Below are 27,914 nucleotides of genomic sequence, written 5' to 3'. Positions count from 1 at the left end.
CTCATTCAATTTCCAAAAGAAGTGATTTAGTAAAAAATACAATGAGCATTTAACATTTGGATATTACTGCTACATCATCCACACGTGCTGCCAAACCATTTACCATCTCTTTGGTTATTTCATGAGCTAACCTAGAAAAGAAAATGAATTAATAAAAACTGAACTCAAAGTACCGAAGTTGAAATAATAAAGATGTAATAAGGTTGTATTAAGAACAATAAGAAGTAGGGAAAACTTTCCCCAGTAATATTTTCTGGATTTCATGTAAAATTTAAGCTCGCAAAAAATTACGTTCGTAATATCTAAAAGATAAAGCAAATTAATGTTACCTAGTATTAACAGAAGAAGACTCAATGCCATTCGTTTTTTTTTTTTTTTTTTCTTTCTAACTTTCATGTTAAATTTAAGCTCATTCTTATAATACATATATATTACTCCTTACAATACACTATTTTATTTCAACTTAATCTATTTTCATTGATTTGATTGAGTAAAGTGGTTCCACTACCAAACTTCTATCCTGAAATATGATTTGTAGCATAAGACAGGAAGAGAAATTAAAAAAATAATGCACCGATAAACTGTTTCTTGTTGAATTTTTTCTGATGTATCTCTGATTTTTGGGAATCTCTGTTTTGAAGGTGAAAATGACGCTGTGGTTCGACGTGATTGCATTAATCGACGTTTTTCCTGGAAAAATATTGAATCTAATCAATTGTGTCATAGTACAAACGTTGATAAAATTATATAATATAGATATTCCATAAGTAATAAATATAAACGGAAACTCTTTTAATGCAAAGGACAGAAATATTTTGATAGAAAAATTAAGGTATGACTTTTCAGATAATCTTTTTTATATTGTGCAAGTTTCATTTTAATAACTTACCTGAAGATCATGAGGTAGTAAATATCCCGGGCTACGATGTAATGTTTGCTGAACTTCACGAAAGGTTGCCGCAGATTTAGGTCTACGTGGAGTGCGTCGTAAAGGACTAATTTCACTAGATTTTCGCTTCACTACTTTAATTGTTTTATATTCCTCTTTGATTCTTCCTGTGATCATCTGCAAACAGTGACTAACGTATAAAGTATCAAAACTATATAATGAAAATAGGCAAAATTTGCTATAGACTTAAAATATTATATTTATTTCTTTTTGATTTCTTCTTCTGTAAGTGTTTCCTGTCGTAATCTTTAAGATTCCGGAAATTTAATGAGGCAATTAATGTTAATTTAAATGATCAATAATAATAATATATATTCTCTCTGGTGGTTATTCAAAAATAAACTACATTATTAAATAATACTACTAAATGTATCAAAGCAAACAAAAACCTCATTTAAACGTCGCACGATCACGTTATGAAAGACATCGATGGCTTTTCGAAGCTGTTCAAATTTTGACGTGAAATTCTTTTCATGTATAGAGCAAAATTCTTCAAGACGATACAACATATCGCACAGGCAGCTAGCAAAGAATGCACAATTGGCTATTTGAAATGGACTAAAAATAAACATTTCCAAAACTCGAATTTCACGAAAAATTCCAATTAACTGATTTGGTTTAATCAATTATTATGGGAGTTTTTTTTTTTGACGCTTATTCCACTATCATCATTATTATCATTTATTGCCAATGTCACTATCAATCGTACTTTGTGCTGAGAAAAACTAGAATTTTTTCATTCTATATCTATATTTTGCAATTCATTGAAACCGCTTCGTTCTATGTAGCATTATCGGTCATTATTGATAATTCTAATGTAAAAATGATAATTAATGGTTAGTATCCTAGTTTTTATTAAAAGTTTAAAGATGAAAATACTGCAACAGTAAATAAAAAAAAAAAATGAAAATACAAACTAACGTAATGCCAAATAAAAAAAATAAAATCCCATAATAATAACTAACGTTGAAATTCTGGCAGCAAAACAACGCAACAATGTATAAAGACGTCTAATAAATTGTTCGAAACGTAGCAGCTGGAAGTGATCAGAATTTAAAAATTTTTCCAGTTGTAATCGAACAGAAAATAATGCAGCAGCATCACGATTTATATTAGCACCAATATCACAGAATGCAAGATTTGCTAAAACATGATTCATAATTATATGCGCTGTCTTTTTTATAGTTATATGTTTCACGCGTTTATTTCCTTGCTTAATTTTTAATAATTTATTTGTTCAAAACTATTTTTATGAACAACAAATGGCCATGATAAAACACAGTAGTTATGAATCATAGTACTTTTTCATTCCTATAATTTCTTAATCCTATAATTTCTTAATCTTGTAATTTTATACCAACGAACAAACAATCGCAAACGATGTTTCATTATATATTAACTTTTCATGCTTCAATCATACCTGCCAATAATTACTATTATCAATGATATCTTAATAGTAATTACTTACAGCTTTTGATGAACGATTCCACGATAAGCTTCAAGTGGCATATCAATAAATCGACATTTTCATAGATAATCACACGTCGACAACTTGTTGGTGATTCAAATCCCAAGTTTTGAATGATTAATTGTTGTCCGTAAGTAGTAGTATCAGTTGATCTAACATCATTTAGTATTTCTTTCACCGTACTATCAATAAGATACTTTTGAAAGGAACGTTTAGTTAGTAGTTTTTTGAAGATTTGTTGCGCAATAATTTCGGACTTCATCTCAGGTAATGGACGTCTCACCTGAGATGATGAATGTTTCATCTGAGATGGCGAACATTCACCTGGATCATTACTCATATCTGTAAATAGAATATTTTACCACTACGTCAAATAATTGTGTGATTTAATTATTAATAATTACTAATTTCCTAATTATTGATACTTTAGCTTTATCGTTAAACCTTCATGTACATATTCGATAATAAAAAGTGGTTAAGTGAAATATTCACAACAAAGGAATGAAATTAATAAATTAATATATTTTATATACTAAAATAGGTAAGGAATTTATATCATAATTAGTTGAAGTATTCCTAACAAACATATAAATTATGTTCATGTATTAAAAAACAACACGAATTAAAGGAACAAAGATATATATGTATTTCTTGAGTTTACATATTCATAAAATATGCATGATTATTTCACATAAACCATGAAACGAAATCTTCGCATATATATTATTTCTTTTATTCTTTTATATAAATTAAACAAAGTTCTACAATAAAAGATGTAAAAAGTTTAGTTAATATTAAATTAAATAATAAACAAAAGAGAGAAAGAAATAAATAAATGGATAAACAATAAACTGTTCATTCATATCGTATAATTCCAATACGATAGCATAGTTTGCAGAGCTAAAACAATCTGAAATATCTCAATACTTTCTAATATTTGATGAATTAATAAAGTTAATGGATGAAAATTTCACTTAGTTGCTTATTTTAAACAGTCATTAAAACATTTCCATTAAAATTCAAAAAAAAAAAAAAAAAAAAAAAAAGAAAAAAGGATAAAAGAGACTAAATCTAATCATTTTCCACTTTATAATTATATCTATAATTTATTTTTTGATTATCAAAATTTTCAAATTCTGTTCACAATTAAAATTTTTGATAATTATAATTAAAATCATAGTATTTTTATAGTCGTTCAGTGAATTGAATGGAATTTCAAACTTACAGTTTTCTAAAGCAATTTTTTTTTCTTTCTACGTGAAAAAAAAAAAAAAAAATCAATACATGAAAAGAAAATGATAAGAAAACAAAAATTTAAAAGAAACGAGAAATACCGGAAGAATAGATGATAAAAGGTCAAACTAACCCTATTTCAATAATATGACACCATGCACGATGGACAATTGACCAACCTTTGACCTCAAATTGACAACCACTGAAAAGAAAAGAGAAAAAAAAAAAAAAACATTTCCTCTCTCATCGTTTGTCTCACACAATGTGATTTATTTCCATTCCTCTTCCCTTTCTCTCCCTCCCTCTCTCCTCCTCCCTTCCCTTTCTCTCTCCCTCTCTCTGCTACCACACCTTAATTCCTTTTAAAAGTTATCATTTTTACCTTTTCTTCTTTTTCTTTACTTTCCTGAATCTCTCTTTTATTTTATTATTATTGTTTACGAAATCAATTATATATATAAGAAAATGTATCATTCATTCATTCATTCATTCATTCATTCATTCATTCGTTATCACTATTTATTATCAGTTGAATTGATAAACTTAATATTTTAGTGAATTACTCAAACAATGTAATGATTTGTACTTTTTTTTTTGTTGTAAAAATCATATTTCTTGCATTTTTTCTTAAAGAAAATATCAAAATCATCGTCCTTTTGTATCATTTCTTCTGGTTTCTTTTCTTTTTTTTTTTTTCAGTCTGTTTAAATACTTTTTTTTTCAGGTAATTACACTTAAATTTATACTAATAAAATTCAATTTAATGTCAGTTAGAATAAAGTAAAATAGATAGTTTCTTTCTTTCTTTTTCTTTAGGTCCAATTAATTAAATTTTTCCATAGAAAATATTTAGAAAGTTAAATAGAGTAGTTAAATTAGCTAGAGTCTATACAATACTTAGCAGTAACATCATATACAGCTTCACTAACTTAATCATCATCAATTTTTACCCTTTCTTGATTATTTGCCCATCTACTGTTTACCCATCCATAATGATTGCTAAATGTATGATCGATAGAGACCCGACACTCAGCATTTAGAATTTACCTAGTTTTAATTTAAATATAATTTTCTTCACCTCAATAAGCACCTAAAAGATATCATTTCAGATTGATTGATTTCGAGATTCGGGATCAATTTCTAAATTAATTTCTCGTCCGAGAAAAAAGAGAGAAGAGAAATATAAAATCATATATTACGTCAATCGTTTCTTTTTTTTTCTCATATTCATTTCACAAGTTATCAGAATGATAATTCATACAATTAAAGTTTAATTTTTTGTTTAACTATTGAAAAAGAATACCTCGAGACTATTTCATTACTTGTAAATTTAGGATGAAAAGATAATACAAAAGCATTGATGGCTCGAAGAGTTTTGGTATTTGTTTATGGAACACTGAAACGTGGTGAACCAAATGCATCAATTATGGCAGATTTGGTAACCGGAATGCAAAGATTCATAGGAACCGGTAAAACAGTGAATGCATATCCTCTGATTATTGCTTCTGAATACAATATACCTTTTTGTTTGGACAAACCTGGAATTGGAAATGTAAGTTTCATGCATTCAGTTATTATTCTCTGAATAGAGGAAATTCAAATTAAATTAAATTAAATCGAAGCAGGTCTGGGAAGTGAAATTTTGCTAGAGAATTAAAATCTTACAATTAAACAATACAGAAAGCTTTGTATTGATATAGCTAAAACTATATAATAGAAATGAATAATTTTTACCTTTCATATCAGTCAATATTTCCTAGTTTTTACTTCTGACATTCCATTCCTGCTTCCATTTAATTTAATTTCTAAGGATTATCTAATACAAATCACAAAAAAAGAAAAAAAAAAATGTCTTGTAGCGTATAAGTGGCGAATTATATGAAGTTGATGAGCAAAAACTAGAGGTACTTGATGAATTCGAAGGACATCCAACTTTCTACCGAAGACAACCACAACAGGTTTCATTCGTCATCCAATTTAATATATCATATTAATTTCTCTTCATATGTGACAGTTCCAATTATATGAAGCTGATGAGCAAAAACTAGAGGTACTTGATGAATTCGAAGGACATCCAACTTTCTACCGAAGACAACCACAACAGGTTTCATTCGTCATCCAATTTAATATATCATATTAATTTCTCTTCATATGTGACAGTTCCAATTATATGAAGTTGATGAGCAAAAACTAGAGGTACTTGATGAATTCGAAGGACATCCAACTTTCTACCGAAGACAACCACAACAGGTTTCATTCGTCATCCAATTTAATATATCATATTAATTTCTCTTCATATGTGACAATTCCAATGGAATAAATATCAGGTTGAAATGGATCATAATGGTACCACCGTAACAGCATGGATATATATGTTACCCAAATGGACACCAAATTTACTTCAAAGTTCTAGTAATTACTTGGAAACATACAATTCTAATGGTCCTCACAATCGGCCATATATTCAAGGGTTAGAATTTATGAAACTTCAGGCTAGGATTTTTTTTTTTTTTCTGAGAAAAATCCGAATTTCGCGGTGATAAATTTTGAGAAACGAAAAGTCCGAATTAATAAATTTCTGATGAGCTACTCTGCGACATATTCCAAAAAGGGCAATATACAGATTTCAAATTAATCTTAAGGACCAAAAATGTGCATAATTTGCATTTGCCTACGAAAAAATACAATTTCATGCAAATTTATTAGAAATAATGGGAAAAAAAAACTCACACTCAAGTGTGACTAGCTCTAAGTTGCATTTATAAGCATATAATTAACCAGTCTATCATTTCCTAGATCTTACGCTTAATATTCAAAAGTTAAGAATCTATTTCAGATCAGTCTGAAATTTCACTTTAAGTTACTAATAAGTCTGAAACAGCGCTCATTAACCATTTGATGTGAATAGCGCATAATACTGACGTAAATATATTCGAGCAAAAAGTTTACACATTTAATATTAATAAAATCCTTTTTCAGAGAAAACTGCCAATGTTTGGACGATTTATGAACTACATGTAGTTCATTGTGAAAAATTCACAATTCTATATGTGTCTGTAATTTATACTTCAAATAAAACAACGAACAGTTGAAAGAGCATGAAACGAACTTATTGTAAACATCGTAAATATTTCCTACATCAAAATTTCGAAGAGAATTATATAGACAAATTAAACACAATATTGAAAAATATGAAAAGATTACCAGTAAGTGTGACGATGTGCAAAGCCGTAGCTAAGGAATCGAAAATAATTTCAAAGGTGAAACAATACAATTAAAATATCGGTTTTTTCAATCAACAGTGTGAAGTCTGGTATGAAGATGAAGTTTTCTACAACTAGTTTCTTTTCTAATTAAAAAATTGTTGCAGAAGCAAACATATTAAAAGAATTCCTTAACTGTGCCGAAGGTTGACTGAAATAACCTGAATGTCCACTCGATAAAACAAAAACATTTTATCCGAAAGTTTTTTCTCTCGATCAACAGCACTCACTTCATCCTGCATTTTAAGGAAGAATTTAAATACTATTTGATGAAAAGCTCTTTTTAGAAGTTACTTTACTAGCTGAAAGCTTGTTGTTCTCGTTAACCAACGCTTCAGCAATTTTCTCTTCCTCAGTCATAGTTGGAGTTGCTATCGAAACATTTTCATCATTCGATTGCATTAGCTTCATTTTACTCCGAATGGTTTCCGGTAACACTGCAATTTCATCATAAGTGACTTTCATTGCAACTCCTTCCGGTATATTTCGCTGAATGTATTCCAGGAATGTACTCGCTGTACTACCGGTAACATGTCGAATTGTAAGTTGACGAATATGCGTTCTTGTCTCATAATGAATTTGATTCTTCTTTTTTGCAAATTTAGCTCTGAGAGCATTTTGGATCCACCATACGTACGGAAATACTTTTACAGAAACTATCTCAAGTTCCAGGTGTTTGCAAACGGCCTAAAAAAGAGATTTTCATAAAATCACAATTTTGTTCTAACAAACTTATCGTTCATCACATATATATATATATGGTTTTCACTAAGTAGAAATAGTTGCATTCAGTTGAAATAGTTCATTTTAAAATAACTTTACCTTCAGAAATGTGGTATACGACTTCAACACTGCCTTGTCATGACCTCTATACTCCAACTCAATACGCGGGAATAATCGATCTAATTCAACGATCGAATCTTGTTTAAAAGATGGCCTAAATTTTAAATATCTAAAAAATTTAGGACTACAGAAGTGATCTAGAAATATGCTTCAAAATGAAATCAATTATTCATTTTCTATAATTGGTTACGTAATACGCATACTCAAACATATCCACATATCATAAGAGAATATTTACTATTTCTAACACTCGTCTCTCTTCCTTTGAAAATCCGAACACTACTTATTCCACCATAAGAGATCACAATAGCTTCAATCTCAAATTAGAGCTTATCAACTGCAGCCGATGAAAGTCACCATAGATGAACGAAACTCACGTCAGTGGTGCAGCGATACGTGAATACGGTCGAACTGAAGGTATAACGGATGAAAGATAAACATCGAGAAAACCTCGAACGACATGTACGCGTCCGAACATTCCCGTGAGCAACGAGTAACGAGAGATTTACACGTATACCATCCTATCGCCACGTCATTCTGCATAAATAAAGTGCAACTATCACAGAAAAAGTTACCACTCAAATAAGACCTTATCCAGTAACAGAACAAAACACTTCTCTTCGCTTCCGTCTCTGCATACGAAATTTAACCTCCTCAGTATCCAAAGAATTAAATCTAAACATTCCTGAGCTTCATTTTATCTCTCAGTCATTTCACCACATTTGCAATATCATTGTTTTCATGACCTTTAATGAATGCAAAAAGGAACAGAATGACAAAGCATTATGACTTCTATAAATCCGCTGTAATGCAATGAAGGCAACACAATGGAAATATCATTTTTCAAGAAAAATCTATCCGACAATTAGATAAAGAACAGGAGATAACAATAAGACCTCCTACTTCACGTGCTTAGCATAAAAGTAGATTCTGCTTAAGGTAAAATGATCATTTGCGAAAAGGCGAAAGAACAAAATAAGCAAAATGTGCGACAGTATAAAAAATCCTGTTTTCATTTCCTCGAAAGAAAAACCCAATACACAGTAAAACATTTCTGCAAGAAAAATTAAAATTTGTAATGAATAAACTGTTAAGAAAGTTGCCCATATATACGAGTTTACCACAAAGAAATTCAAAGCATCCTTTCAATTTTTTAAAATCCCAATCAAATGATATAAAACCTGGAACATTTCATATTTCTACTACATAACAACGATACTGTCGACGTCTAATGATATATTCTCCAGAGCCCATATATGTATTGCGCTGAACATGTAACCGAGCAACCAACAACTAGTTCCAAACACTTACTTATATATTAAACGATTAAGCAACCTTTGATATATTACTAATAGCTTTTCCAGAAACTTGGAGGAAAATCTTAAAAAAAGAAAAAGAAAAGAAATAAGAACTATCAGCAGCAATTCGAAATTCTTCAAAAACTAAGCTGTTATTAAAAAAAAGTATATAAACTAGATATAGACAAAGCTACAGTTAAAATTCCATGAAACACAAGAAAAAAATACACAGAAGCTTACATAAAAGCATAGGAGAAAACAACACGAATACCTCGTAACAAAGAAAAGAGCACAACTGCTGATGGGAAATACTCGGACTAAACACCAACAAATATATATGGGTCCAAAGAAATCATTATAAATAGTTCAAGAAAAGCCAAATGTGAAGAATAAAACAATTCTGGGCATCAAAGACAACACTAAACGTCCTCAGTTCCGCTTCTAATAAGAAATCGTTACAAGCTTTGAAATTAAAGTTCAAATGTCTCGCTAAACGCAGAAAAAAGTTACAGAAAAAATTCATAGTCAACAAAATTGTCCACTACTAATAACATTTACTTTCATGACATTTTTTTGGTAAAATTCCCCTGGAAGCGTCGTCGTATTGGAGTAATATAAGTATTTGAGTTATTCGTTTGAAGTGGATGTGACGGAGGTACTGGATTTGGTGTCCCACTTGATGTTACCTACAAATTTTGACAATATTTGCAACATTTACTCAAACCATATTTCTTTTATATTTCACAAGAAAGAATTAAAGATAATAAACAGTTACTCACTTGTCTAACTGTTGAAAGCAACGCGGTACGATCAGCATTCGATGATGACATACCACCACCACTAGCATGTTGCCAAGCATTGCTAGTTCCTTTATTTGTCCAAGGGCCTGATGAATCTCTATCAAATGAAACTGTTGTAAATCCATCATTTCGTCTATAATCAAACAAAAAAGTAAATTTCTAACTACCGTGGAAATAAATCAAGCAAACAGATCGCCTAAAAGATCCTTCCGGCTCGTGCAAAGAAATAGTAACAGCAGAAAAGTAACCTCCTCTTTTCATCATCCTTCTTTAGCTTTTCGATTTTTTCTGCAGCTTCAAAAGTTGGGAATAAATCTTGATCGTTAATATTTGGCACTGCACTCGCTCTGGTAATATTTTGCATCAAACAACGCGGTTTCCAAACAGCTGTTGTCTGTTTTTTAGGCACTGATAGAATTTCCTCAGATTCCTTTTTCTGCAAAAAAGAAAAACAGCAATTTTCTCGTAATCCGATATACTCCCATATTACTACGTATTCATTATATCTCTTTGTACTGAATAAAGACATTAATGAGCCTCGAATTGCCACAGTAATCATCAAAACAGAGTTAGTTCCACTTATTTAACTACATGTTCAAATCATACAGTCACACTTCTTTTCGATCATTCTGAAACATGTTTTATATATAGTAAAATTACCAATAAAATGAAAATCCCTTATGTAACAGTACTATTCGAAAATCAACAAACCTCTGCAGTACTCCACGTTTTCGGGGCTTCATTGGTAGCTGCTTTTTCGTCTTCCATGGCTTCTTCAGTTTGCTCAGTTAGATTCATGTCTCGAATTCCGAGTTCTTCAAGAGCAATTTCTCTATAAAAAGATACAATGGAAGTTCAATAAACGAAATGAGAAATACTAAAAGACAAGTTAAATTCAACCTGTGTACTACTTCTAAATGCATTACATACGTCAGAAATTCAACATGTGAATAAAATAACATAACAAGAACGAACTTATTTGTATCTTTATATTCAAGCCATTCAGAATCTTCTGGACGTTTATCGAAAAAAGAAGCATCATCTTGGGCACGTCGTTCTTCTTCCTCATCTTCACGATCGCGTTCTTCCTAACAATAACTGTGTGTAGACATATATTTCACTATTCCCATTTGATTATTGTTCCCAGGAAAACACTAAGAAAATTCTTTATGATTCTTATCCTGCCTACACTTTTTAAAATATGGTAAAAACTTTAAATTCTTTAACAAAAAAGAAAGACCTCAATGTATGTAACAAAACCAGATAACTCAGTAACTGACCTGCCGTCTCGCTTTTCTTTCTAGAACCTGACCGACTTCATCGACACTCAGCTTTACTTTTTTCTTCTTATCTTTCACTTTAGCAGATTTCTTAGCAAAAAACTGTGACAAATCGTCACCCATCTGTAAATTCATACATATGTTTGCGCATATTCTTACTTCAATATATATCAGTTGCCTGACAGAAATATTTAAGGTATGTCTTAGCTACAAAACAGTAGCAATGTGGAAATAAAGTATCGAAAATCAAAAACAAAAGTAAATGTGAAGATTACCCGAACGTAGAAACTAGAGTAGAAATGGAAATAAACACAAGTATGACATAGGGTTTGCATGATTTTACACTACGACATTAATATCATTTATTATAGCTTTTTTAAATCTAAGACAATAATCCTTCTTCCTTCTCAATATTTGACACATATCCACCCTCGCTTCCAAATCACTCTCCTAGGTTTACCTCACCATTTCACAACAATTCCAAAATATGATATATTCTATTTCACTCCGTAAAAGTCCATTGTATTTACTCTGCAAAAAGAAAAATATCTGCATACCTATTGATTCGTTAGATAGCTTGATAATGTGTATAAAAATCCAATTTGTCGCTATGATTCAATTGCTATGAACTCCAAAAAGAAAATTGCGAATCAGCAACAAAAATACATCAGAGATGTTGGTTAAGGTCCAGTTTTTCACTCCAAATAAATGATTATTGATAAATGATTGGTAACAACAGCAACCAGCACAAGTGATCCGTATAGTATGATATTACACCCAAATAAGTCTAAAAAAAATTACAATTCCAACATATATATAAATCTACATTCTCGAATATTCAGAACACTCCAGAAAGCTTTTAAAATCTTTCATGAAGATTTAATATAAAAATGAAAAAATAACGTAAACCGATGATTCTATCAACATATATGTTCTATCCATAGTCCCCACTGCACTATTGATTTTTTCGATAGTACTGATAATCTAATGGTCATATTTTACATTCATTGTTGCAGCTAATATAAAATGCATGATTTTCAACAGTAAAAACTAAAAGACAACAAATTCAAAAAAAAAAAAGAAAAAAATAGTAGGATCAATTCTTTTATTTCAAACAATCACACAAACCCCTTTCTATCATATCTGACAAATGATTTAAGATGAAAGTAGCACCCGTTCTTTCATGAATCATAACGCTCTCCATTACTCCGCTAAAAATAAGCTATAAGTGTGATCCAAATGTAATTTAAACACAACAACTCAACTGCAACAAAAATATTATTATTCACAATGAATGTCGTTTTTAGGAATGGAACTCTGCAATAAGCTTTAATTCGGGGTAATCTATCCTTGCATTACGAACGTCCTTACGGTAAATAGTAAGACAGGTGCCAATTGAATCACTCAACACGTTCTGTTTAACGTCACATGTACAGCACGTGAACCACGAGTAATTAGAATTCATCAATCTCCTGCTTTCCTTGTTAAAATGTTCCAGCTTCATCTTTTCCCTCCACAGGAATTCACTATGAAACCTGCGTCCCGACCCGAAAAATGCCCTCTACACCTCTCGACAGCCAATATGTATAAATAATTTTGAAACTTATGAAAACCTCAACAATTCAAATATTACCCAACTTATTTCTCTACTTTACTGTTTACTGTCTTCTTCCCTTCACTCACTTACTCAGTACCCAATTCTTCATATTACTATGTGAGGACTAAAATCCTTGCACTGTAGCGAGACACATAACTGCCAAAGCATTTGTCAAGAATGATCAAGAACGAAAGTCAGAGGTTCGAAAGTGATCAGATATCGCTCTAGTTCTGACCTTAGATGATACGAGCTAGTGTTCCATATGTGGTATAATTAATTCCTATTACCGCTACCGAATGTCTCCGTTCCATCCCTCTATCACTGCTTCTCATACGAGTCATGCAACTACCACCTGTTGCACGTACTCTTTGCATTGACGTTACTTGAACGTGCTCTTTTCCCATCACACATCTCCTGTCCACTTCTTGCAACTAACCAATGTAAAGCATACTATTACACCTCATATATATACCAGAGCATATTACATAAAAACGTGCAAACCATAACGTGAACACGTACGCTAACATTTCGCATAAAAAATGAGCAACACATGCTTAACTGCACACTTATTCTGTTCCATCTGCACTATATTAATCGTAACAACTAATATTAAAACAAAAGTGAGTCACCGGAAAATAAAAATACTTCTCGAGAAATTTGTTCAAACTTACCAAAAGCTTTTGCTCGGTATAACCACTGTATTGCTGTACGTTACTGGAAGTGACTTCACGTCGTGGACACTTATGAAATGGCTTAGTTGACGTCTAACTGATATGCATAAAGAGACGAAAGTCACGTAACACTCGCAGACCATCCTCATGCGACACACACAAACCGCAGCTACCGTATCTCCTACCGGACACGGTGCGAAAGTTCTCGTTTCAAGACCTGATTCTGGTTTAAACCACTTTGATTTCTTGTCACGTGAATCGTAGTCAAACTTTCGCTTCAAGATTAATAAGGTTTTTTTCAGCTCTGTTTTGTCATTTCTGCTGTTTCCTTTCTCTTCGCTGTGGAGAATTTTTGTTATTTTATCGCATTTTGATGTTTTTTTTTTGTCGATTTTGATCTTTTTGTTTCATTTTTGATTTTAATATTTTCTTTGTCACCAGTTTTGTTGCTGTTTTTAAGTTTTTTCTTTTTTTTTTTTTTAATTTGGATATGATAAAAATAATTTCACTTTTTCATTGGAATCTTTATCATTAGCTTTGATCCATTTCAAACCTTAAGTTTTGATTTTGATTGCACGAAATAGACGTGTAATGTGAATGAATAAAACGAAATGTGCAAAATTTTTCCATCAATAGGTTTAATGTAAAGTGATGTAAAACAATGTTAAATGAATGAACTTAATGAAATTAATAATTATTTCTCACTTTAGTAAGTCATTTTTGCGAGAGTATGTAAGTCATCAATTTTCCATTGAGTAAGTTATTTCTTGTTCTTTTTTTATAGCGAATTAAAATAAAAGAGATATTATATGTTTCTTTAAAGGATTTTGACTAGATTAGTTTTTAAGCTTTATCTGGCTTAGCATATTTTTATGTTTTATATGTGAGCTACTTGTCGATCTGGATGCACAGTGTATCATTGTTCCAGTCAAAATCTGATTTTTTTTTTTATCAGGATTGCAAGAATGTTATCACTTGGTCGTGTCGCTGCTGCAGGATGTCGAAGTTGCCAAACAATATTGCGTGGTTTGTTGAACCCGGAAAGTGGCATGTTTGAAAGTCGAGCAAATTTTAAGGTTTTTCTTAAGCTTGAAATTTAACTGCAGGATTTTATGCTACTTAAAGAGCTTAAATGTATACATTATTTTAGATAATTGTAGTGGAATTAACATTGTATTTAATACATCAACGAAATAAGACTCTTGTGAAACTGGTTGACTTAATCATCTAAAGAAATTGTGTTCGACTTTTTGATTTATACTTTGATTAGATACATCCTAAAATCCACTTTCATTTTGTTCTTTAAACTCATATAAATAACCCAACTTAGTCATAATATGTTTTAGGTCCGACAGCAGCTGAAACTTCGATGTTTATATTGCTACTTTATTCGAGTTGATGGTCGTTGGGAAGTGCGATGTACAGAATATGCTAAACATCACCAGAAAGAACCGTTTAATGTGAAATTGTTATGGTGATTTCTCGAAAATGTACTAAAACTGAAAAAATGTTTGTATGACACATGGCAGTGTATGCTTGCATCATAGTGGTAGCACTTAAAAGTTTTTCATCTTTCACTATTTTCACGTTCTGATAAGTTTGTAAATTATATGCTGTAACAGTTTTAATTACTTCAGTGTTGAGAATTAAAATTTCATTTTCTTGCAATAAAAGTGCGTATATAACCTTTTTCATTACATAAAAAGTCACTGTGCCTCATGACATATCTTTGTGAGTTTGTTATAGTTGTGTTCCCTTGAGAGATTTAATTGGTTCAATTAACAAGATCAGTGAATTATGTCTCGCTTTTAGTCATGCTTTTGTTCAGAAAATTTAAAGAGCTTATCAGTTCTATTGTAGCAAATCTTGATCAGGATGAGCTCCATAGAAGTTGATGCGTGTGTCGAAATTCTGGAAGATCATTTTGGTCCGATAGCAGCTGCTGTTGGGAATGTGTTACTTAGCGAAGCTGCACCATTACCAGTTATATTCCAGAGATTACGCAAACAATTCAAAATTTCCGAGGTTAGTTCTTCTGGAGTTATGGTATTATGTTTATTTTCTGCTGCCTTACTTAATAGGTCATAGTTATATTGTTCTGGCAATACGTCTACAGATAATTTAGTGTGATATGAATGTCAGTAGTATTATCAAAAACTATTTTGCTTTTAATAATACCACTCGCCTTAAACGTATAAAAATTCATTTTGAGTGAGGCGAATTTATTCTGAAGTATTAAATTTTGCTAGCTTTACGTTCTGGAAATCAAGGAAATCCTGAGCATTGGCTTCTGTGAATGTAAAGGATTGTCCGTGGTTCTTGTTCAGGAGTTGAAAGACAGAAACATCACTTATAAGTTTTTCTTAGGAATGGGTAAATTATATCGTTTTTTCATGAATACGTCACTAGAATAAATGCGTTTTATTGTAGAAACTTTTGTAATTGAAATAGATTTATCGAAGAATTGAAGATTATTAGGCAAATAATTTCAAGAACTTTTTTGAAGAGAAGCGAGATTCTTTCAATCAATTAAAATGATTTAAATTGACCACAGATAAGGCGAACAATGGTAATTTTGGATCAACATGGAATCTTACAATTTACTCAGGACGAACGCCAGCGCATAATTTATTCCGCCCAAGTTATTAATATTCTACGTCTAGTACGATCTGCTAGATGTTCATTTGTTGCCAAAACGTTGTATGGTGAAATAGCGGAAGCAATATGTGAAGAAATCATTAGTCAAGGAAGGCTGACATGTTCATCATGTATCCGACGTGTTGCTGCTAGATTAGAAGTGTCGAATAATGAGGTATGCTTTTATTGATATCACAATTCTTGCAGATTAAAACAAATAGTTAAATGAGCATCTTATGGCTGATTCTATATTCACTGTGCTTTATCAGAAATAAATGAATAAATATTTCGATGTTCGGAATATATTTGTGATATCATTTTTCGCAAGGATGTTAAACGTGTGTAGATCGACATGTACAAAGATTATGAAATGTTATTTACAAACGTCACTTCTTAGAACTTCAAAAACCAAGGAATCCAAATAAAGTGGAATACATAAAAATTCCAGTATTAGAAATCCAAATTTCTAGAATTTGATCTAGAATTTTGGATTCTTTACTCACACAGTGCAGTAGATCATTTATATTGGCATGTGCAAATTTCTGAGGAGAAAATGATTTCAAAAGACAGTTATTTTCATTTTGATTTGATTTGAATGAAACATTTAGTTTCTTTTTTCAGTTTCGGTTTAATTTTTCATTGTTTTCAGGTGAAAACAATTTTTGCTCGTCTTGCTGAAACACAGTTTGTTATGCGGTATCCCAGAGTTGAGAGCAATTTTTGTGGATGTCCTATTTTTGAGAAGCATCTGGACCCATTTATGATGCCGGATGTGATTCTGGATGCAAAGAAGCAAGAAACCAGTGGTAAGCTTTCGTGAGTTAATCTACGTAAATAATTGTGCTAGACATGTTGGTCAGATTTTAAGTTATGCTCTAATTTTAGACCATAACTTAAAATAGTGGTCACGAAGGTAATTTTTTTCTTCTTTTCCGACGATGCTGTTGATCTTTAACTAACAGTAGTGTAGTTTTAGGTATTTAATCTATCACTGTGCTTTAACTTACGTTTAAAATGCTAGAAATTACCTTTCTGTGTTTACTAGGTTAGAGCATTTGTTGGAGAATTTATTGGCAAAAGTAGAAGATTTCCTATAAATTAATTTGCAGTTAATGGTAAATCTCGAAAGCGAAAACATCTCAGCAATGAAAAAGAAGATCCGGATAGTGATATTTATTGGCATTTGAATTACATACGTTTTGAACGATATTTACGTGATGAAATGGTTATTACCGCATATGAATCCTCTGATGCTGTTCACGAAAATTGCATCAAAACTTTGAAAATCTTGCTGAAAATTAGTGAAATGAAGGCTGATTCGTCAGCTGCAGCTTCTTTCCCCATATCTGTAAGTCATAAACAGTGCAAAAATTTCTTGACTTATGCAAAATTTTTGTGTTTCATTTTGAATGTAGATTACATTTCGACCACGTTGAGCATCTACTTTAAAAAAAAAAAGACACTGATCATTTATGTTATGTTTATTCTTTCCTTTTACTGGTTTTGATTTAATTTGTTTAGCAACATAATCTTTCCGATATGTTTGATTTCTACATATGTTTTATTTTAGAATATCTGTTTGCAAATTTTTGCAATACAGCAAAGTTTAAAATAGTTGAAAGAAACTTTTTTTCTTTTTTCAGATTCATGATGTAGTACGAAGTGCAAACTCAAATGAACTAAATTTAAAAAAACATGATATTGAAGTAGCATTACGATTGTTATGCGAAAGTGGTGGGATTGTCCGTAAAGTTGGGGACAGTGCCGGTGGTCTTTTTGTTGTTGGTAAGTGAATGACACCTATCTTCATCACTAAGGCTTGGAATTATTTTAATTGTGTGTAGCTTGTGTTAGTTTTGATCTGGAAAACTTTTATGGTCTTTGTGAATTTATTTCTTCCCCACTTTCATCTTTGTTTTTCGATTTATTTTTAAATTATGTCACTCTAATATTTGTTATAGATTTTGAGAAAGCAATAGCCATGCATTGCCAACGTCATGTTGAGTCAGCGATTCGAGAAAAGCTGGATGTGCGAGCTGTTCGCGTTTTTCGACTTCTTATGCAGAAGGGTTTTCTAGAAGAAGATCATGTGAGTTTTATGACTGATCAAACTTTGGCAGCATAAAGAAAGTTCTGGGACTTAAAATTGTAGATTTTATTTGCTATATCTTCTTTTTACAATATATATATATATACTTCTGTTTATACAATATATATATTTCTTGATGATTTCACTTTCCCATCTTCCCGACTGTACATTGATGCTTATCATATGCTAAATGTTTAGAGTTATACAAAGAAATTAACAGCAATAATATTTCGATGTTAATCATAATACAACAACAACGGAACTGCTCAATAAACATAGCTGTTCGTGAAAGATTCATAATATTCGTTATTTAATCCTTGTTAATTTGGTATTCAAGCTTGCATTATTTTAGGTTGAAAAATTAGCTATGTTATCATCGACGGAAGCACGTAAGCTTTGTTATCAGTTATTGGAGAAGGGATTTGTTTTAATGAAGGTATGTATTAGTCATGATTTCTTCTTTTCTTTTGTATTCAAATAAAAATTGTTTTAAAAATTTTCATCGTCTATTAATTAAACTAGTTGGAACAGTTCATAATTTTTTTCGGACATTTTTTAATTTTGAAAAATTTTAAATTGTTAATTTGAAGAAATTATTTATTTGAAGATTTCATAAGAATGTACTTTAAAATGTTATATTATATTTGAACTAATGACTTATTAGACAGATAGTACAGATTATTCTTATCAAATGATTTCTAATGAAGCATAAATGCTTATCATTTATAGTATGAAGCTTTGAAAGAGGAAAAAGTCAAAAAGAATTTCTGTTGGACAAATCACTGTTCATACTTATCATTTCTATACTATTATACTATCTATTTTATTATAAGTTTGATATATTTAGATTTTTCATTCTAATACTTTAAGTCCTACTAAATGTATTGATAGAATTGTTCTATTTTTCTCAGCATGTGGCCAAAACAAACGATTTTGCACCAGCGCGTACGATTTATCTTTATTATGTTGATTTAAATATCGTGGCGCACAATTTATATTTATTCACTTGCAAGGTATATTTTTTAAGTCACAGATGTTGATTTTTTTTTGTCTTTTTTTAAAAGATTTCCTTCGCATTCATTGAAAGCAAATAAAATCTAGCGCTTAACATGTAATATTCATATTCATAGTTGTCAGTATTCACTCAAATCTCGAAAATGGCAATCTTAAATCTGCTTCTCTTCATTTTACAAAAAGAAAAAAAGTGTAGTCAATTTGATACAATTAAATGTCATAAATATAGTATTTGTAAGAACTATGAACTGATTCGTAGCTCGTTGTTGAATGCTTATTTCAAGATTATGAAACATTTATAGGTGTTGAGAAATGTAATTATACGAAGGCGTCATGAAACTAAAGAGCACAAGTAAGTTCATATCATTTTTCTTATGCTTTCAATTGTTTACTTGTTGTAATGAATTCCATGAGTGAATTTTTATTGGACTTTCTCTTTTTTTTTCTACAACAACAACTGTGAAGCAAGTAGTTACATTATGTGAAAAAATATACAAAATATCGTGAAGAGAAAGGGAGGGAATTGTGATTTAATACTATACAGTTAGCTTTTGTAGAAAGTTATATGTCAGGAATACCATCTATAGAATCACGAGATCAAGATTTACACTCTGCTTTTTCTTAAGATTGCTATTCATAATTGCTTGTTATATCAAAAAAAAAATTCTTTTTTTTTTTTCGTTGTAGATCATTTTTACGTTTGATGATGAAATTATTGTTTCAAAACATTATTGTAAATAAAGTATCTTTGAGTGCTTCTTCTATTAATAATGAAATAATGCGTGTTTTTATCAATATAATTTAGTTTAGTTTAACTTCAAACTATTATTTCTTTCTTTAAATTTTAAATATGCAAAATTGAAAGGAGCACATGATTATTCTTTACTTACTTTCGTCCGTTCCTAATTTTTTTAAAATCTTTTCTTCCTAATAAAAAAGAACCTAAACAAAATAGAAATTTCATAAGTGATATATAATTTTCAGAGTTTTGATAGATCGTAATTTGAAAATGGAAACTATTGTAGCAAATATTGAAATGGACGAAAATCTCGATGAAGAAACAAAGAAGCAACAGGTCGATCTTTTTGGCTTTTATCAATTTCCTTTTTTTAAGATTTCGCAGAATCTTTGCAACTCGTTGATTATTGATTATTAGGAGTATTAACGTCATGAATGTTCAAACTTTTTTAGATTAGTGAAGTGGAAGAAATGTATTTAACACCAGGTGATCGCGCTACTTTGGAAAAATATCGTAAAGGTCAAACTGCACTGATATGTACTGAAATTGAAATTGACCATGATATACTACTATATACATTGTTTTTGAATTTTGCTAGGCGAGGACTTTAAGAATATATAAATTCTTTTTTCTTTCTTATATTGTTGATTAGTCTTCTATTGGATTTAAAATATGAATAAAGGAATTTTCACCATAAAAAATATGAGAAACATTGAGAAATGAAGGAAATTAAGAGATTGTTTATTATTGTTTATGTTTATAATTTCTGTTTTCATTCCCAATATTTGTCATTCTTTTTTACCTCCTGGAATAAAAAAAAAAAAAAAAAAAAGAAAAAGAATGGAGAAAAGATTGGTTTTAGAAATGAAGAATTCTGTGCTACAACCGGAAACCCATCATTATATCAATATTTCAACGAAATATTATCAAAAATTGTTATACTTTTTTCCTAAAATATATTTGTAAACTATTGCATCGATGAAATTTTGCAATTATAAGAAAAAAACAAAAACATTTTTTGACTGTAATCGGAAATCTTCACAGATTATCTCTCACATCTCATTCCCATCATTGTTTATTTTTCGATACTTCTGTGATTGTGTACCGCCTAGTACACATTACGCAATTTTTCGGAATTTTTTTTTTTTTGTTCTACTTTTTTCAAAAGAATCATTACTAAACGATTTTGTGTAATAGTAAATAGTTGAAAGAATTGGAGAGCTTAATTTGATAGATTATTGCTAGTAATAATGTAACGATGTGTTAATTTTATACTCTAATCCTAAATCGGATTTTATTATTCAAATATGGTTGTAATCAAATTTACAATTATTATTGAATGCTACAGATACCATTTGTTGAATCTATTTACATAACATTAAATGTAATGATAACATTAATGAATAAATTTAAATGATTTAATAATTAATGTGCCAAGATAAATTTTCAAATTTTAAGCTAAAAGAAAAAAAAAAATTTAATAACTATATGAGCCAAATTAATTATAAAATCATAATATAAATGTAATTGCTAAGATAATCTAATCAAGATAGATGCATTTGTTGAATTATTATTATTTTTTAACAAAGATTTTTTGATAATATTTCATTTCTATGAATAGTTAATTATGACAAGAGGACTAATTAATTATACATAAGTAATTTTTCAATTTAGTATTATTTAAAATATTGAAATATCTTATATGAAATATGTTAATCATTTAATTTTTATATTTATATAAATCTAAAAAAGAAGGTAAAAAGAAGAAAGGAGGTAAAATGATATTAGTAAAATTCGGAAGCTATTACTACTCGATACTTCTTACTAACCATTGATCAATTGTGAATTGTAGAATTATATATGATTTATAACATTGTACTGTTATTTGCCTTATTTGCCGGTGCATTTCAAATGTGAACTGTAAATGATGTTGTAAACAAATTATTTATTATAGGAATGAGTATATGCAATTTATGACATTTTCCGCTAACAGAAATGCATATAGTATTAATATAATACAAGCTAAAATCATTTAATTGAATATTGATTTCGAGTTTTTGTTTTTTTTTTTTTTTTTGTTTTTTGCTTTTGATCAAAATTTTTGTGATAATATATGTTTATAAACAAAAAAAAAAGGAGTAAACATATGTGATATGTTTATTTTTTTTTATCACTTAATGTTTATACTGTTTTCAAGGTATCATTTTATTTGCTATTAATTGATAATATTTTTTGAAATTTGAATTAATGAAGAATGCAGAAAAAAAAAATTTATGATAATATTAAATTATATATTCAACATTTAAGCAACTATAAATTAAAATAATTAGAAGATGTATGAATGATACACTTATCTTTTCATTTCAAATAGAAAATAAACAAAAATTTCGATGTTTAAATTTTTATTCTAAATCAATATTATCATTTTGATAATTAAAAGTGAATGAAAAAAAGAGAATTGAAAAAAAAAAAATGAAAAATTGAAGCCTTTTTTTTACAAATATTTCTCTTTTTTTTTTTTTAATTTTAATATTAAATATTATTGTAAAGAAAAGAAAACGAAAAATTTATTAAAAAAATAAGAAAATTTTATCTTTTCTTCTATTTTTTTTATTTGTTCTTTTAATGAAATAACAAATGTGATATCATTGAAAAGCAATAAAAAAAAAAAAAAAAAAATTTATGGATATACCTAGAAAGAAGGATCTATGATGAACAGATACACAATAAATAAGTGGTAACAGTAGTAGTAGTAGTAGTAGTAGTTGTAAGAGTAATAGTTGTAAACTGTATAAGTATTAGGGAGTGATAAAGTAATAAATTTAGCAACAGGTATGGAAAAGAAAAAAAAAGAAAGATGATAAATGTTAGTTAAAATAATGTAACAACAACAATAACAACAACAACAACAACAACAACAACAGTAACAATAATAAATAACAAATAGCAGCGAAAATAAAGAAGAAAAAAAGTGATAGATAGATAGATGTGAGCAAAAATGATGGCGCAATTGGTTTAAGCTTAAAAGTTTATTGGCCAGAAGCTTATCATTAATGATTTTATATTTGGTTGTAAAATGTCAAATGAATTGTTTATATTGGTTACCAAATTCAAATTTATGAACTTATATATGTTTGAGTAGCTTTTATTCAATCATTATACTTACATAGATTTTATAAGGTATATTTTAATTATTATTTTTTTTTTTTTTTTTTTTTAATTTTAATTATTTTTATATTATTTGTTACAGTTTTTAATTTTTTTTTTTTTTTTGCTTAATTTTTTCTAATTAATTATTGACATGTTTTTTCAAAAAAATTTATATTTTAGAAAAGAAAATTTTTTTTTTTTTTTTTTTTGGAAAAAAAGTTGTGCATTTCTTTAAAAATGTATAAAAATATTTATTTAATATGATATATCTAGCAAAAATAACAAACAGTAATAATTAATAAATATATAAAATCGAAAAAAAAAATGAACTAAACAGTTTGATTAATTTTAATAATAAATTATTAATAGAATTTAAAAGTATAACATTTGAAAATAATTGTAAAATAAATTGCAGAAACAATACAGAAGTAAAAAAGAAAAAAGTAATTAAGTAAAAATAAAAGTGAAAATCAATGAAAAAAAAAAAATGTTTGCAAAGGTAAATTACCTTAATTGTCGTCTGTCAACTTCATAATTTCTTTTTTTGCCTCTTAAATAAATTTTTGATTAATTAAAAAAAAAAAAAAAAATAATAATAAGGAGAGGAAAAAGTTACTATATACTAACGATAAATAAAATTTTTATAATATTTAATAAAATAATTTTATGGCTGTAAATTTTGCGTCAAATACGATTGAATTATTACGTGAACTTTTCCGTTCTTTGTTTTTTTTTTTTTTTTCAATAAAATAAATTATAATTAATATTAGCAATTTCAATTATTTACAAATTAATAAAGTTATACATTACAAATATGACACGTATACGTTATTCATTTTTGCGCAACGTTCTAAATTTTACACGTAATTAATTTTATTTAAATTTTAATCAGTATGAGTAAAAAAAAAAAAAATTTTTTTATTTTTTATTATGTTATTTGAAATTTTGCATGAAATTATCATAAATAATGTATTTTATTATATATTTAGTATAAGCTAATTATACACTAATATAAATTAAATTTTTAGCGTTATAAGTAAAAATAAAATTATATAATTATTAAAATTAAAATTATAACTAAAATTAAAAGTTATATAACTATTAAAATTAAATTTATAACTAAAACTAAAATTACAACTATTGTATGAAATAAATTTATTTTATTTGCAACTACTACTATAAATATATTCTTTTTTATCTTGCAATGCTTTTGAAATTGAGAAATTAAGAAATTTTTTATTATACCTTCTCTTTTCTTTCCTTTTTTTTTTTAAAATTTTAAATTATTTTAAATTTTTAACTAAATTTTTTTCTTTCATTTTTGTTATTCAATAAGAATAAATTGAGAGAAGAATGATGACAAACTTATTGATGAGACTCAAATAGTACCTGGTGATAAAGTATGAGATTACCTACAAACAATATGCTTAATGTACACACGCGAATATTATGTCACACTGTCTTTGATGTTACCGCTCATTACACCTATCTTTTCAACCATATCGTTTTCCTATGAATTAACGATGACATTTACAAATGTTTGGCATACTGTAATTTAAGGTCAACTAAAGAAAAAAAAAAAAAAAGAAAACAATTTGGTTAGCTTTGGTTTATTAATTTGTAATAAACTTCAAAATGATCAATAATTATGCTTTAATTTCTTTTTTTTTTTAATTTTATTTCTTAGTCACTTTGATTTGTAAATTAAAATAATCGGTCGAGAAAAGTGATAACTTAATTCTGAAATAATTAATGCTAATTAATAAAGCATTATGAGTTCAAATATGATATCATCTATAAGGTAATCAAATATACGTACCCGATTATCTCATACGTGTTACGTGTTTTAGGTGAAGAAAAAAAAATTTTTATCAATATGAATTAGCTTAAAAGAATTTTATCAATATGAATTAGTAAATATTAACGAATACAAATATTAGCAAAATTATAATATCTGATAATGAAATATTTTCAATATACATTTAGTATTACTAAATGTAATTGTATTATATAAAGATTGTAAAAATTAAATTGTTTTTAAAAGTAGGCATAAAGTTTATTTGAGAAAAAAAGAATTAAAATTTAAATTATCTTAAGCAAAATTTCATTTAATCGTCATTTCTAATATTTTTTTTTTTTTTAAAAGGAGAGAGAGAGAAAGAGAAAGAATAAATTGCAATAATTTAATCGATTAAAAAATAAAACATCAAAAATATTTTTGTTAAAATTTAATTTATTCGTTCATATTTAAAAGGAATTTTAAATTTATCATTGTATGATAAAATTTAAAATAAGTTAAAAATTTCACAGCCTCAAATACAATCAGTTTCAATGATATTTCTAAGGTTAATTAATTTTAATACAGTAATATTTTCGTATTTAATTTTAACAAAAATTTTGAATTTTTCAAAAGCTTTCATAAATCTTTGCTTTCTCTTCTTCTTTTCTACACCTGATATTACTTTAATTAATTAATTAAATTAGCTAAATTTACTCAAAAAATGAAAATTTAAAATCAATAATAATCGGTAGGAAAAAAAAATTTTTTTTTTTCTTTATCAGTGTGACATGTCAACTTTTCTGTGACATTTTTATTGATACCATAATTTGATTATAATATGCGGCATTTCTTTTTTTTTTTTTTTTTTCTGACCTATTTCAAATCAAATATATATTAGTTCAAAAACTCATCACTCTATTATTTTATTTCATCTTTTTTCTTTTTTTCACTTATCTTTCTAACTCTCCTTTCTTTGCTCTCTCTCTCTCTCTCTGTCCCTCCCTTTCTCTTTCTCTGTCCCTTTCTTTTTCTCATATTTTTTTTTTTTAACCTCTTCATTTATCCTTCTCACCTAATAAAGACTACTTTATCAACTTGACAATTACAATCGTTGACAGATCACACACAATGATCATTTGCTTTTAGTTTTGCCGGCCACTAAATCTTTTGCCCGGTAGCATTAAGCTTCTTCTCTGTTTTTCCTTTTTTTTTTTTCCCTCTCTCTCTCTCTCTCTTTTTGAAATTTAAATTTTTATATTTTTGAATTCTTTAGTTCTTTTAATTTTAATTTTAATTTTTAAATGACCAATCAACATTTACACGGTAGTTGGAATTTGTTAATGTCATTAAATGAATAAACAATAAGCAATAATCTAAAAATGAAAGTTTACCATTTTAATTTTAATTTTAGGCTAACATTCAAATTTGTTTTTTCTTTTAAATCACTCACTAAAATATCTAGATAAGACGTGTACATTCATAGATATATTTTTAAAAGAAAATGAAAATTTAAATTATTGCAAAAAAAAAAAAAAAATCTTAATCATAAGGAATTCCGATTAATTCAAAATTTTTTTTTTTTATTCCAAAATTTACGCATTTCATTTATTGCATAAATTTTTTGAATAATTTTGAGAAAATTAAACAAAAACGAATGAGAAAATAAAACTAAATAGTTTGTATTATATAATTTAAATTATTAAATATTATTTATTTCAAAATTAACTGCAAAATGATAAATTTTTATTGAAAATGTCAAAAAAATTGGTACCATTTTTTGGAAATAAATTTATTATTTATTTTTTTTTTTAATGAAACAAACAAACATTTAGCATTTTATTTTATGAATGATTAGATGATAATAAGAAATGATAATAGAAAAAAGAAAAGATTTTTTTTTTTTTTAAAAAAAAAACAAAGTTCATAATCATTGACTTTTACAATTATCAGTTTTAATAGTTTAGTTTCAATTGATTACGAATGATTAATTAGTTAAATGAATTTGTAAATAATTTATTTACAAATTTTAACTAATTAATACAAATTCATTTAACTAATAAATAATTTATTTACAAATTCATTTAGCTAGTGGAATTCACAAAGAGCAATGAGAATTTCACAAATTTAATTTCAAAACTCAAAAAAAAAAAAAACAAACAAATTAAATTACACTAAACTAACAACAAAACTATAATTTCTTTTGTATATCACAATTTTCACATCTTTCTTTCGTCGGCTTTAAATTCTTTTTGTTTACTAATTCAATTTAGTTTATTTATATTTTAACCAAAACAGAAAAAAGTATATAAAGCGTTTTTTTTTTTTTTTTAGATTTATTTATTAAAGTTTAAAAATAGTAATTTAAATGATGGGAGAAAGGGTGAGACAGAGAAAGAGAGAGAGAGGGAGAAAAGAAATTGATGAATGTTTTATAGATTTATTTATGAACTTTTAAAAATGCTAATTTAAATGATGAAAGAGAGGGAAAGAGAGAGAGAGAGAGAAAAAAAAAAAAACTAATTATTCCTTTTTTTTTTTGATCTACAAAAAAATCTGACATTTTCAATTTTATTAAAAATATATATGGTGGCTTTTTTTTGATTATGCAAGAAAAAAAAATACTTAATTTTATAATATAAAGTGGACAGTGGTCATTTTTATTACAAAATTGAATAAATAAATACCATTATTGTTATGTGTTATTTTTTTTTTAATTCTCTTGTTTTTTTTTTCTCTTTTTTTTCTTCCTTCTTTCCTATATTTACTAATTTAATTAAATAGTTAAATTATTACAGCACATTGAATAAAATAAATTCTAAAATGTATTACATTAATTCATTCAATTTAACCAAATAAACACACAAATAAACAAGTAAACAAATAAACATGTTGAATTTAATTAAATAATTAAATCATTATAGCATATTGAATAAAATGAATTGTAAAATTACATTTAAAAAAAAAAAAAAAAATCTTCAATCTTTTACTAATTTTTATACAATTTAACCAAATAAACAAGTAAACAAATTAAACACATGAATATCAAATGAACAAATATTTGTAATTATAAGAGAGAAATTAAGAAAAGGAAATGATAAAAAGA

At 27.8% G+C, this 27,914-nt stretch overlaps 6 protein-coding genes across 7 annotated transcripts; 3 read left to right on the top strand and 3 right to left on the bottom strand.

Annotated features, from left to right (window-relative positions):
* Positions 1-49: 49 nt before the first annotated feature.
* Positions 50-2,757, bottom strand: Bm9048 (Uncharacterized protein; the record flags this gene model as incomplete). Its single annotated transcript, XM_043076152.1, has 6 exons — positions 50-131; positions 575-690; positions 890-1,066; positions 1,339-1,507; positions 1,915-2,092; positions 2,418-2,757. The coding sequence occupies 6 exons, from the start codon at positions 2,755-2,757 to the stop codon at positions 50-52; spliced, it is 1,062 nt and encodes a 353-aa protein (XP_042932086.1).
* A 2,253-nt stretch (positions 2,758-5,010) lies between these two features.
* On the top strand, positions 5,011-6,660 carry Bm4021 (Hypothetical UPF0131 protein CG2811, putative; the record flags this gene model as incomplete). Its single annotated transcript, XM_043076151.1, has 5 exons — positions 5,011-5,202; positions 5,510-5,608; positions 5,665-5,754; positions 5,978-6,120; positions 6,630-6,660. The coding sequence occupies 5 exons, from the start codon at positions 5,011-5,013 to the stop codon at positions 6,658-6,660; spliced, it is 555 nt and encodes a 184-aa protein (XP_042932085.1).
* Positions 6,661-7,044: 384 nt separating this feature from the next.
* Positions 7,045-8,234, bottom strand: Bma-mrps-10 (conserved hypothetical protein,hypothetical protein; the record flags this gene model as incomplete). 2 transcript variants are annotated; one of them, XM_043076150.1, is made up of 4 exons in its annotated part: positions 7,045-7,124; positions 7,330-7,600; positions 7,736-7,850; positions 8,134-8,234. In XM_043076150.1, the coding sequence occupies 4 exons, from the start codon at positions 8,232-8,234 to the stop codon at positions 7,045-7,047; spliced, it is 567 nt and encodes a 188-aa protein (XP_042932084.1). The 2 variants fall into 2 exon arrangements, with proteins under 2 accessions (XP_042932084.1, XP_001893263.1); XM_001893228.1 differs by lacking the exon at positions 7,045-7,124 and having other exon boundaries at positions 7,169-7,600.
* A 1,380-nt stretch (positions 8,235-9,614) lies between these two features.
* On the bottom strand, positions 9,615-11,257 carry Bm9047 (Uncharacterized protein; the record flags this gene model as incomplete). Its single annotated transcript, XM_001902357.1, has 6 exons — positions 9,615-9,740; positions 9,834-9,987; positions 10,103-10,290; positions 10,566-10,686; positions 10,830-10,942; positions 11,135-11,257. 6 exons carry the CDS (start codon positions 11,255-11,257, stop codon positions 9,615-9,617), a joined length of 825 nt encoding a protein of 274 aa, XP_001902392.1.
* A 2,817-nt stretch (positions 11,258-14,074) lies between these two features.
* Positions 14,075-14,880, top strand: Bma-mrpl-36 (ribosomal protein L36 containing protein; the record flags this gene model as incomplete). Its single annotated transcript, XM_001902356.2, has 3 exons — positions 14,075-14,157; positions 14,358-14,478; positions 14,749-14,880. The coding sequence occupies 3 exons, from the start codon at positions 14,075-14,077 to the stop codon at positions 14,878-14,880; spliced, it is 336 nt and encodes a 111-aa protein (XP_001902391.2).
* Positions 14,881-15,277: 397 nt separating this feature from the next.
* Bma-let-611 (uncharacterized protein) lies at positions 15,278-20,492 on the top strand (the record flags this gene model as incomplete). Its single annotated transcript, XM_043076149.1, has 11 exons — positions 15,278-15,427; positions 15,957-16,214; positions 16,689-16,845; positions 17,149-17,387; positions 17,683-17,824; positions 18,001-18,128; positions 18,481-18,564; positions 19,040-19,141; positions 19,445-19,494; positions 20,127-20,217; positions 20,334-20,492. 11 exons carry the CDS (start codon positions 15,278-15,280, stop codon positions 20,490-20,492), a joined length of 1,560 nt encoding a protein of 519 aa, XP_042932083.1.
* Positions 20,493-27,914: the final 7,422 nt, after the last annotated feature.

Source organism: Brugia malayi (genome assembly GCF_000002995.4).
Source record: "Brugia malayi strain FR3 genome assembly, contig: Bm_v4_Chr1_scaffold_001, whole genome shotgun sequence".
NCBI classification, from domain to species: domain Eukaryota; kingdom Metazoa; phylum Nematoda; class Chromadorea; order Rhabditida; family Onchocercidae; genus Brugia; species Brugia malayi.
The sequence above is the reverse complement of the archived record's forward strand: the minus strand, read 5'-3'. Positions and strand labels throughout refer to the sequence as shown.